Source organism: Hippichthys cyanospilos, chromosome 12 (genome assembly GCF_059441005.1).
Source record: "Hippichthys cyanospilos isolate Australia breed blue-spotted pipefish chromosome 12, RoL_Hcya_1.0, whole genome shotgun sequence".
Taxonomy (NCBI): domain Eukaryota; kingdom Metazoa; phylum Chordata; class Actinopteri; order Syngnathiformes; family Syngnathidae; genus Hippichthys; species Hippichthys cyanospilos.
Window position 1 is genome coordinate 10,127,801 of NC_142380.1, and position 13,043 is coordinate 10,140,843.

Here is a 13,043-nt window from a genome sequence, read left to right on the forward strand (position 1 = left end):
ATGTATATATTTATAAAAACATTATATACCGTTGATGTATTTGGATGTTTTTTATTGAAAGATGAAAATGGCAAAATTCACACACAAAATCAAAATTAGATCAGTTTGAAATGACTCAAATCTACATAGCAAGCAGAAAACAAACATACAGTATATTATATAGCGGTATAGTAAATTACACAGATTTAACAGTAATCTCTGTTTCTTCACAGTACATACATAATTGGTTTAGTTTATTGCTTTGATAAAAAAAAGGAACATTTGAAAAAAGAAAAAAAATGTGCTCGCTCAGCTTGATAACTGATGTTTGTGTCGTTGTCGCACGTCTCCTAATCGCTGTCGGACCAGTCGAGCTCCATCATGTCCATGGCGGCGGTGGCCATGTTGATTTTGGATCCGTGTCGGACGCTGCAGCTCTTGACAGAGTTCTGATTGGATGAGGCCCGCAAGCTCACCTGCACACCCGAGTGACCCCTCACCCCCATCTCACTCCTGACCTTCATCATCCCCATGTCTCCCATGTTCATGTCCATGTCTCCTAGTCTGTCCATCTCCCCCATGCCGTCCAAGGACAGCATGTCGCCCAAGCCCCCTAAACTACCACTGAGACCTTTGAACATTACTGGAAGCATCCCTCCTTCAAGTCCTCCCTCGTCCACTTTTTGTGCCTCCCACCCCCCATCCTTTTCCCCCTCCGCCTCTCCCAAGCCGCCCGAGTAGCCTCGGACGATGGTGGTCACCCTGCTCCTCTGCATACCCCCTCTATCCATGTCTCCCTCCTCCCACGTCGTCTCCTCCCGCTCCAGTCTCCCCCCTGGGAAGCTCCTGAGCATCACCTGCACCCTTCCGCCCTCCATGCTCCCACCTTCATCCTTCTGACCCCAACCCTTCTCCTCCAAGGTGCCCTCGTCTTCCTTGTCCTCTTCTTCGAATCTCCCCTGCAAGCCTCGAAGCATAACGTGCAGCCGCCCGCTGTCCAGAGAGCCCACCCCTCGCTCCAGGACAGCACTGCTGCTCCCCCTCTCGCTTTCGCCGTTGCTGAGGGTGCGAAGGAGGCAGCTGACCCCGGCACTGCTCACCCCCGCACTGCTGAGCCCCGTACTGTTGGAGTCTTGAGAGTGCGAGCGGAAGAAGGAACCAGTGGAACCGATGGACAACGGTGTGAAGAACTGATGGGAGACGGAGAGAGGAGTGGAGAAGCCGTCACTGTGATTTGCGGTATAGAGTAACAGTAAAAACACCACCAATTTCAAATGGTCTCAAATGTAATAAGAAACTGAAGCTATTAACTTTTGAAATTGCGCCACTGAGAACTGAATGAGATTCAGGTCATAAGTCAACAATAACTTAATGAAGCTGCCTCAGAAAACACCAAGCTGAGAAAGTTATTTGGGCAAAGATGCCTACACTCACAAACGATGGGTTGAAAAAGTACCAACTCAATAGTTTGGTCAATTTGACTCAACTTTCTGACAACCTCGGTAAATGGGTCATTTTGAACGAGACAACCTAATAAATTGTTGGGTTGTTTTGAAGAAAACACCCCACAAAGTTGGGTCAGACTGACCCAAATGTTGGGTCAGCCCTTTTTTGATGCCCTGTTTCGATGTAGTGTAGTTTGAAGAATCTAAACTTGAGGCTGTGATGTTATAAGCTTTTGAGTAGCACCAAAATATAACCCTTGATTTGTTCATCTTATAAAATGGGTAAATTATTGACAAATTATAATTTATTCTACTATTTCGTTGTTGTAGTAGTAGTCATATTTCCTATTTCATCAAGTTTTATTGAGATAGGTGAAGAGAGAGTTGGAATATTCTAGAGACGAGGAGGCTCAAACAAAAAAATAAAAATAAAAACAATCTTTTCCAATGCGCAACATGCAATTTTAGACGTGACTTCACCACGTGACTCACCGGTGACATGTTGGAGCGATCCATGAGTAAGGAGGTGGGGCTGGGAGTCATGTTGGACCTTTCCATCAACCTCTCCTCCCACAAGCGGAGCCGCCTCTCCCGCTCCTCCAGCTCCTTCTCCTTGGAGTAGAGCTCCCTCTCCAACTTCCGAAGGCGCTCAAGAGTCGACTCAATTTCGCACCTGCAATACAGTGTGTGCAAAAGCTTCAATCGCAAATCTTACCTGCATTATAAAGGGTTACCACAAGAAGCCGCTAAAGCCCCAGTGATAAAATCCTGCGTTTCAAATCACAAATCTAATCTTCTCAAGGACACTAAAGAAATCAAATCTCATGTTGCCATTGTGTGCTTTCATGTTGTCATGTTCAGTCATACCACAGCAAAATGCAGAGATGACGGCTTGGCTTTAAATATGCACAGAATCTCACACCTCTTCCTTACCCCTTATCTATTTGAATTGCCCTCATATTTTCTCCCCTGGCTCCCATGCAGCCTACACGCTCTCCTCACCTCATTGGACTATGACGAGGGGCGACGTCTTTACGGTGACACTTAGTGGGGGGCTTTTAATAGACTGGAGTAAAACACAGGGTCAGTAATCTGGCTCAAAAGTCTTTAGATCACTATGTACAAAACACACCAAACTGAAAAAATTCAAACTGACCCAAGTAGTGCTTCTGCTAAATTTTTGTGCATTATATAATTTTGTAGAGAGATAATATTTTTGTTTGTGCTTATGCATACCTCCACTGGTCCTTGTTGTGCAGAAAGGAGTTGCACTGGTCAGGTAGCCTGCTATCATTAGCCATTGTCTCCAAGGTTACCAGCACCTGTTTGAACTGTGGACGCTCCTGTGAAAGCAAATATGCTCAAATAAATATGTCTTATGTTATTTATTGCATCACAATGCATTGTTTATGACCGAAACATGGTCGAATAAATGATGCGTTGAACATTAGTTCACCTTTGGGTCGGCTTGCCAGCACTTCCTCATCAGCTCGGCGAAACTTGCTGGGCAACTGCTGGGGATGGTAAGCCTCTGTACACAAAGGTAAGCATTGTATTAACTGCTAAATTGATCACAAGAAATTTGGACAAAACATTTGAAACATATTTTAAAATGTGTACAGGACTTCAATTTCTTGTTCTGAATGAAGGCAGGAATTTTCAACGGATAAAATCTAAATCAAAGAGTACTGTAGCTCAGGTTCTAAACTTTACAAGATCAAATCTTGAATACAGGTGAGCTGGGAGCCTTGAGCAACTGTGATGTCAATTTCAGGTTATAGCAAGTGCCAAAATGGTTGCCCCCAGGAATAGATTAAAACAACTTTAGTGAGGATAAGTGACTGTAGAAAATGAATGGATAGGTAATTAGGGTTACAGTTCATGTGTGATTTTTTTTTTTTTTTATCGTGCCAATCTCATTTTTAATCTCCAACTTTATTTCTGTAACCCATTTTTATGCATCTGCCTTTTTTGGCTTGGGTTAATGGGGGTTGAGAAACAAAGGTCAATCACACCCTGAAATGGACACACTGGCTCTCATTGTGCTTGTCATAGTCTGTTAGGCTCCTATTGTGATTGGGAGGGGAAGTAAGGACGAGAAGAATGATGTAAAAATAGGAACTGTCAGTCCAATAAATTCTAAGTTTAACTTAATAAAAATGGCCTGAGTGACATGCCGTCTTTGAAAGAAGAAGCTTGTTTAACACAGAAGCAGCGCAGGTTTAGCCTAGCACATAAATGTAAAGCACCCAACTGCGACTGCAGCCACAGCTAACTACAGTAAAAAAGACACTAATGTAGCAAACCCTAGTAAAACTCGAATTAATCTTGAGAAAACCCCACATTGAGCAAGCCGACAAGGAATATGGCTGATGTTTTATTTTAATGTTAATTTCTAATTATTTGCCGAATGACAAATGAAAACAGCACTATTCCGATTGATGAGTGGCATTAAAAAAGAAGATAAATGGCTAATCTGTTAAAAAAAATAAATAACTGAAGCCACTTTTAGCTTGAATTATAATAATCTTTTGAGCGGCCACAGTAGCACAATATATCTAAATGATAACAACTATGGTTGGAGATTTTACTCGGGTAACAGATATTAAATTATTATCCTCTTAATTTTATAATCTCTTAACAGCACTAAATTTAATGATTATGTTGGACTTTTTTATATACCACATATACAACTGCAGGATACTTAAATGACTAAAGTTCGTGTTTACATCGCTGTCATGTAAAACATAAAAAGAAACACCCCAGACACTGAAAAGCAGTGTCCCACTATAAAAAAAAAAAAAAAAGTTGAAATATTTCGCTGCCAGGTCTGGATGAGCCCAGACAGCTCCATCGTACCGTGCAGTAAATGGAAACTGTTTTCTCTGGGGATTAATCCTAAAATATCAGCCACTCGGCATGGAGAGAGTTCAAGTAGGAGGGTCACAAGGAGAGTGGTGGAGCAATAGAGGGGGAAATCAGAGAGACACTGGGAAAGAGGAGGTGGGGGGTTATTTAGGGAGAGAATTTGGAGATTAGCCAACAGCTACAAGGAATCATGTTCTCTGAGTTGTTTGTTAGTCCCCGCCATGTGTGTGTGTTTCTTACTGGCTGTATGGTAGTCAACTAAAACAGATAAAACGTATCAACATCATCTCAAATAAACGTCTTGAATTTGCCCTCTTATCATCAACGTCCTCTCTTCTTCTTCTCTGTAAAAGTAGCAGAAGTCGAGCGACGGCCCGAGCGCCGCTGCCTGTGTATGCCGCAGACCTTACAAGAGCACACCGCTGACATCAAGACTAAAAATATACGGACAGCTTCACCAGCTCACAGTGGAAACCATGAGAGCATCGCATTGTCCGTCCAGCCTCCTCAAATGCTGTCCATATGCTGTATATGTTCGTAGTGTGTCCACAGAGGCGGACTATGGGCGTGTCTGTTTGTGTACCTCTTGTTTCTCCACCACCAGCCATGCGACCTGCAGCCCCTCAAAGCCCTTGAAAGGTACTTCACGAGTCAGCATTTCCCACAGCACCTGGTCACAGCGCACATGGTGATGCCATTGGGCAATATGCAAGGTTATGCAATATTTTCAACATGAACTCTTCTATCATGTTACATGCAATACTCAGTCACCAAAATGTCTGACCTGTTTTCATGAATCTTTGTTCGATGACAAATGTCAGTTGGATATAAAAAGTCTACACACCCCTGTGCAAATGCTGCATGTGTAATACTCTAGACTTAGTAATAGACTTCACGCTGATCTCATCAGCTTGATTGTGATCAATTGATATTTGCTATTTTATGCAAGATCTGAGATCAGCTATAATGTCATAATTATCCAAGCAATCAGTGGTCAAAGTCCTGCTATGTATAAGTTGTATGAAGGTTTTGAGCTGTAACATTGTGCTGTTTTTAGCACTAGAGTGATTATTGACTGTATAGCCTTTTAGGAATGTTTTCTGCAGCATCAATTTCTTATTAGGAGTACTGTATCACTTAGTGCTATAGTCTAAAGTAATTTAACTACACTAAGTTTTTTCTATCTATTATTTCTGTCTAAAGTTTTTGTTTTACCTGTCTGAACTTCCACTTTATGTCCAACCCGTTAATGCCTTCTAGAGGTCATTTAATTTTTTTATCTGTCCGTTCCTGTCCCTTTTGGTCATGGCAAAGTTTGTTGTACCATGGCAAAAATGCCCTGTAAAACGTCCACAAGTAGGCCTATATGGCGTAATGAAACAAGTTTTTTAATCTGACATTTCCCCCCCATCATGCGATTAGTTATTTATATTTTTTATTTTTACCAAACATCCTGATCGCGTAAAGTCTCGTATTTACTTATATAAAATAAAATATTTTGCACACTCATGTTTAATGGGATTTCTAGTAGTCTTTTCCGGACATATTTTTTGACTAGTCAATTTACTCAGTTACAGCTGTGATACACTAACTAAAACACATAGTTGCAGGTACTTAGTTACAGTTACGTAATAGCAGTTACTCAGGAACAAATGGGAGTTATGAAAGGCCTCTGATTAACCACAAATAAAGTTCTGATTTTCCTTCCATTTTTCTTTTAGCATATTGCACTGTGACATATTGATGTATAGTGGAAGATCGTAGAGCCATCGGTGCATGTCCAGGACTCCACAACGCTCCTTTAGCAACTTTACTTTGACCAATGGCAACACAGAACTCACATAACCTACTTTCTCAACCCAAATAGACTTTTGAAATAACCCTGGGATACTTGCATCAAATATGCCCTTGTTGACTTCACACCCTTGCTTTAATTGGGGAATCATCCCATTTTTATGAACCTAGGTCAGTAGTTATGATAAATGAGTGTAACGCAATCAGTGGCGACTTCATAAATTGTCCAATAGGTTGTAAAAATCATGAGTAATAATAGGTAACAAAAGGTGTGAGAAAATGATGGATCATAAAGAAGTATCTCACCACGCCGTATGAATACGTATCGCAGGTTTCAGAGACAGGCAGGCTTTGAATGACCTCAGGAGCCATCCAGGGAAAGGTGCCCACCACAGTCATGTGAGTAGTGTGTGACAAGAACTTTGATGCACCAAAGTCACAAATCTGCAATGCAATTGAAAATTATGAAATTATTTTACAAATACATAGATGGATTTATCACGTCAGTTAGATTGTAACGACTCACCTTAAGCACTTTGTCTGCTGTCATGACCACTGTAATAAAAAACAGAGCTTATGAGAACACTTACAAAAAAATAAAATAACAGACAACATATGCATTACCGTTCCGTGACTTGAGGTCTCTGTGGATGACTTTGATTGGAGCCTCTGCATGGAGGTAGTGCATTCCTAACAGCAATTACATCATCACAAAAAAAGAGGATTTTAATGAATCGACTTGCCTGAAAGTTGCAATTTCAACTTTTTTAAAAGGGTAGTCGACTTAAAATAGTTTTAGAATGTTTTGTCCAACCCCACTATTCCAAACACATTAACATTGTGCTCATATCGCAGTTGCTTTGTGCTCAGGTAGTGACCAAACATGGCTCGGCTTGCAAAAGTCACATGATCAAACAAAGACTTATGTAGGCGTGCTGTGATTGGTAGCAACTGTGATGTCATTCTCAGTTCACAGCAAGTGTCAAAAATCTATTTTAAAAGGACTGTCAGTGAATGAGTTAAAAGGAAAATCTAAGATTTAATCAGTTTTTGATTGAAAAGGAATAAACTAAATTAATATAAATGTCAAAAACTTGCAAGTAAATGTGTTTTTAACAACCAACAGTATGTTTTAAATATAATCGTCGGTCTAGTTATTTTTAAATGACTTTACATGGGGGGTGGCACTTTGTTATTGCTATGGACAATGGCAAATGCTGCGCCTGCAGTGCCTCCTGCAGTCCATTATGAAAAACGGTCTAAATCTTACACAGTGTCACTTTAAATTCCAAATATATTTGAATATTTGTGTTCAGTTATTTATGTACTGTACTATTTTGATGCTGCTTGGTAGTGATCAGCGATATATGGCGACATTCCGGGGAATGTTTGTTGTGAAAACTCATAATGAAACATGGCATTTTTTCAGTCTTTTGCGATAAGTGTCGAGAACAACTTCATGTTACTTCCATGCTTGCTCTGTTCGTTTTGTGTAATCCCAGGAAGTCTTGATGCAATATTGTTAACATCACACGACAACCGCTAAAACCTCAAAAGTGTGGATGACTTCAAAGACATATCTTCCTCAAAATATTTGGTCAATTTCTAAACATGTACTTATAGAGGTGTTTTAAATCTGTAACATTAGTGAATGAAATACCTTTGGCCATCTGTATGGCCCACATCATGATCTGTTCCATGTCCATCTCCTCACTCTGCTCACTGGACAGGTATTCATAAAGAGAACCTCCACTGGCATATTCTGCACACAGAACACATGCAGGCACCATAGTAGCATTTCTCTACGCTGACCCGAAGCCCCTTTGTTTTATCCTCCCTATTCACCTCCCACAATATGACGTAAGGTCTAACTGCTTTCTGTAACATTGGATCTGAGTTGATGTTGACAAATGCAGCAGCTCTGACCAATGCAACACATGCTTTATCGTTCCAACACGCTGGTATCAGTTTCAAATGTCCTGCCAGAAAAAGCGGCAATAACTCAAGAGTCAAACTTGAACATGTAGTATAGTAGACAATTACGGTACTGTATTAGAGTGCATCCAAGCGTGACTTTTTTATTATTACAGGTCTTTGTGAGTCCATTTAAAGTCAGCACAAAAACACATTAGGCAATATAAGACAAGGATTAGTTGTAACTTGTAGCACCACTTCTCTCAGTATACGGCAGAACCGTGTATAAGGAAGATCATGGAAAAAAGATTATAATCAAAGCAATTGAAAGGCATCACAGTTTGTCAATTTTCTACGAATAACGATGCATCTGAATGAGTCCTTGTGAAACTGGACTCTGAGGTTATCTTAGTGGAAGACACACACGCATGCATGCGCGCGCGCGCACACACACACACACGCAGCCAGACCTGTGACGATGCCATAGTTGGGAGATTCCAGCACGGCTCCATAAAACTGAATGATGTTCTTATGACTCAGGACGCTGAGAATCTCAGCCTGCGTGAGAAGACGAGCCAAGAGAGAAACGTTATTAACCTCCTCCTCTCCCGTGAGTGCGGCAGAGAAACGTGATCTTTGGGATAATCAAGTGTAAATCATTTATAGGTGGCGTGTGAGTGTACAAGTCACAAGTTCAACCCTTCAATTGGTGTGTCTTTAGTGCGATGTCACCACAGTGGCAAACAGGCCCTTAATCCAGTACAGTATTCCCACCCAGTGAGCTATGGGAAATTATCCAATTTTATTTGATCAGAATTTATTGCACCTACCCATGTCAGAAATAAGACAGATAGGCCTAAGTCAAAAGTAGCATCAGTAACTGTTTATGGAATTCATAAATAGGAAGTAGTGACTCAGTATGACAGTAATGAGTCAGTACTACAGTAGTCAAGATGTAATTGATCAGACAGACAGACAGACAGATAGACAGATAGATAGATAAGGCTTATGCTGGATCAAAATCAGGTTTATGTCTCTGAAAATAAAAATTGTGACATTGATATATTCTAATTCACTAAATTCCCTTTAAAATGATTCAAATATATGGAGGTAGCTCATAAGTTGACACAATTGTTGCAGCAATTTGAATGTTGCCAAGTTGAAATCCCTAGTTTTGAGAAAAACACGATTAAAATTTTGGCACGTCAATTTTTCAATGATGCACATTGTCTAGTAATCCCTTTTTTCATACACTTCATTAGATGATGTTTTGATAAAAACCATACAATTTGCCAGCTCCCATGTTTTTTTTTCTTCTTTGTATTAATTAGTTGCAAGCAGAGAATGTACATGCAAACAGTAAAATTCATGACCTTGCCGACAGAGTGGGCATTTTTGTCTGATGTTAGCATTTAATGAGTACTACTTCACCTCCAAATATGATTAATTTAGTAACTGGCTGTGCTGTTCCAATATTATGAAACATAAGTGTCCCCTATTCCCTCTACAGATATCAGTTTCCAGCGAAGAAAGACCAAATTCTTTGAGTAATGCCACTAAAAAGGTCTGAGAGCAGCTTCTCTCAGAAAGGACAGAAATTGCAATATAAGTTTCATCGAATATGAATGATGAAAAAGACTACAGTATTTTCATCAAATAACCTGTAGTGGACAATGAAATGTATTTCAGAAATGTTTCAATCTAATATAATTTAACCTTATTACGCACTGAAGTTAGGGGAGCAGTGTGTGGGACATGTCAACTTTACACATTTCAACAGTTTTATAATTATACTGTTAGGGGAAAAAAGAGCTTCATATGAACAAAACGACTCATCCCTTCCGCAAAATTGCTCCAAAAAAAATGCATCCAACGACTGCCAATTTGTCATTAATTTAATGATCCTTTTTTTCAACAACAGTCTTTGAAGAAGAATTTTATCCCCTTTTAGCATTTTGTTTCTTTACGACTCCGAATGCACATTGAAGGTATAGATCACAAGTTGTAACTCGGCTCACAAAACTAAGCACTCGTTTACATTAAGCGCCGCAGGAATGTTCTTGAAGGATTCCTTCCCTTAGCCTGCCCTGATGAATGACCTCAATGCACATGTTTTTCCATATCTGCCCACTGAGAGAGAAACAAGCCTGACAATTAATTCAGCCTTTGTGGCCACTTTGTTTCATCTCCATCATGGGACATACTTGACATGACATTCTTTCCTCGTGCTGCTGAAACAATACCAACGTGCGTCTTAACCCCGGGTCGGCCAACTTCCTGCCGCCGGGGTTAACAACCCCTACACAATTTTGATATTAATAGCGCGGCTGGAAATTCTGAGTGGATTCCCCTCGTTGGGTGACACCCAAGTTTGACATCACCTCGTCCCTAATGAGCATGCATTTTGCCCCAATGTACAATAGGAGGAACCTGGCGTAAATCATTCCTTTTTCCAGACTTCCATAAAGTGTTAAGAGGGCGGGCGGGGAACACACAGAGAGGTATGTTTTAGATAAACACAAGGCTGACAACAGCAGAGGAGGGGACTCTTGGGAACCTAGAAAAGGATTCTCACTAATTTGAAGCCTCAGAAAAAAACTTGTTGATAATTTTATTGTTTCGAATTGAGTATAAGTATGTTTATATGGATGTCCTACCTCTTTGTCTATCTTGAGAAGCTTCTTCACTGCCACTTCCTTGTCTTGGGATATCCATAGGGCCCTGTAAACGCTCCCAAAGCTGCCTCCTCCACAGTTCTCATAGTAGAGCAGGTCCTCATGCTTTATCTGCACAAACGACGAGCTGGGGGACGACATGGCATACTGGCTCTCGCACGCAGATACACACGTAGGCACGCGTGCACACAATCTCCCCCAAGGTGTGCACGCTCGACCCGCACTATGACCTTTGGACGCAGGGGATGAGGACTGAGGATGAGCGTGGATGTTGTCGGTCAGTAAGTCAGCAGGGGTGATAGTCACTGAGAAGAAACCAGAAAGTGCTGGAAAAAGAGAGGGGAGGGCTGGTGGAGGGCGTTTGGGGACTGTAAAAAGTCTGCAGGAGGCATGGCCTGGCTTTTTAATGCAAGGTGTTACATTGCCTGGTAGTGGAGAGCAGTGGAATTACAACCCTGAGCGCGCACACCGAATGCAATGACAAAGGGGCTAGTTTAGCTTCTTGCATTGAATAATGTCTGTTTTATCTGGATTAAAAAAAAAAAAACTTACAAAAGAGATATATTTGATCATTAGCTGTGTTTTCAAGCCAAGGTTAGCTAACAATGGGCGGCGCGATGGAAGAGTGGTTAGCATGTCCGCCTCAGAGTATAGTTCTAGCCTGGCTTTCTGTGCGGGGTTTGCATGTTCTTCCTGTGCCCAAGTGTGTTCTCTCCGGCTTCCTCCCACATTCCAAAAACATTCATGGCAGGTGTATTGAACACTCTAAATTATCCCAAGGTGTGATTGGCTGTTCGTCCGTTTTTGCTCTGCGATTTCCTGGCAGACACTTCAGGGTGTCCCCCGCCTACTGCCCAAGGACAGCTTGGATAGGCACCAGCAAGCCTACGGCCCTAGTGAGGATCAGCGGCCATACAAGATGGATGGATGGTTAGCTAACATAAGGTTTAAAAAGGTTGATGCTGTGGAAGTCTACAATAATTGTCTATAATTAATAGTATGGTTATTTGAGTACGACTAAAAACATGTAAAATGTTAGTCCAAATACTTAAGTAGTCGGTAAAACAACAGAAAAAAGCCACTCAAGTATAGATAACTGATGAGTTCAACATAAAATAGAAAATGCAAATTCAAATATTGCCCAATGGCATTCTCCTAAGACCCAAAATATTTACAGGATTTGCATCAACTGTAGGGGACATTCATTTTGGCCTATATCTTTTTGACTAATCAAAGCTACCCTACCGAGTCCTAGTGTGCCTGACGGAGGACATCCTAGCCTTTCCAAAATGATGGAAATCTGGTCCAAAAGTAACGTGTTCCAAGTAAATGTATTGAAACGTGTAGAAGCTGTCGACTAAGTGATATTAAGGCTCAAAGCTCAGGTTTGAGACTCAGAAGCTGAGCTGTGATAACTGTTGTGTTTTGTGACAAGGTGTAAAAAAGTCGTGTTTGACACCATTTATTCATCATCTATTGTGGACTTACATTTATTTGAGACTGTACTTTTTATTAGATATCGGAGCTTCATCAGTATTTCTGAAGTCTTTTTTAACACAACAATCTGTACTTGTGCACGAGAACAGAGAGTGAGTCCTTCTGCCAACGCTGTGTCTCAGTTACGGTTTGCTGCGCGCACTCGGCAGCAGACTCGCTGTTCAAATATGGTCAGTGGCATCCAGGGCATTCCTTTTTCCTGGATGAGTGTGGCTATATAAAGCTCTCTCTACGCTGCGCGAGTGCACACTCAAACAGACACACACATGCACACAAACACACACACACACACACTCCCAGACCATAATGTGACAGACCTTAAATCAGTTAGCAACAAGCATGGCTACCACAAATACTCGGGTCTACCTCACAAAGCGTACATCTGCACCCCAGCGTGCGTTACTCACCCTAACCGGAATGACCCTGTGACATCAGCAGGCAGGAAAACCGTTTGACACCACTGAGGGGACAGGTTATATCAGCTGTGGAGACTTCTCAGTGGTTAACACTAATCCAGCACAACAAGAAGGCCTTGCAAGGATTTAACCACAAAAAAAAAAACATTTTGAGAAGCTGGATGTTGAAGGGGGGAATTAAAATAGCTAAATCTAAATTGTAATCTTCTAGAAGGATTCTTAAATCAAACACCACGACTTGTATGTGTAATGTCTATTTCAACATATAGTACGTAGTGGGATATTCTTATCATCAGACATAGTAAGGATTAGGTTTACAGGATGAGAAGTATCACAATATATAATTACATTTGCGTCACATAGGGCGGAGTTGCACCAAAGGAAGGTTTGCATTTCAGCTAACATTAATGCACCATCCTTGGGGAAAAGAAACAATCGTAAACTTAAAAATGGTT

At 41.1% G+C, this 13,043-nt stretch overlaps 1 protein-coding gene across 1 annotated transcript; it reads right to left on the minus strand.

The window, feature by feature from the left end:
* Positions 1-35: 35 nt before the first annotated feature.
* On the minus strand, positions 36-10,962 carry map3k20b (mitogen-activated protein kinase kinase kinase 20b). Its single transcript, XM_088428633.1, has 11 exons — positions 10,658-10,962; positions 8,471-8,558; positions 7,747-7,848; positions 6,711-6,776; positions 6,613-6,641; positions 6,393-6,530; positions 4,876-4,962; positions 2,881-2,955; positions 2,661-2,767; positions 1,917-2,097; positions 36-1,169 (listed from the first exon to the last, which is right to left on the minus strand). The coding sequence occupies exons 1-11, from the start codon at positions 10,814-10,816 to the stop codon at positions 330-332; spliced, it is 1,872 nt and encodes a 623-aa protein (XP_088284759.1). The 5' UTR covers positions 10,817-10,962; the 3' UTR covers positions 36-329.
* Between the last annotated feature and the right edge of the window lie 2,081 nt (positions 10,963-13,043).

Coding starts and splice junctions, on each gene's coding strand:
- map3k20b (XM_088428633.1), bottom strand. CDS start 10,816: ATGTCGTCCCCCAGCTCGTCGTTTGTGCAGATAAAGCATGAGGACCTG. Junction 4,963..6,392: donor ATACGTATTCATACGGCGTG/GTGAGATACTTC, acceptor CGCTGTGACCAG/GTGCTGTGGGAAATGCTGAC. Junction 2,098..2,660: donor CACAACAAGGACCAGTGGAG/GTATGCATAAGC, acceptor ACTGTATTGCAG/GTGCGAAATTGAGTCGACTC.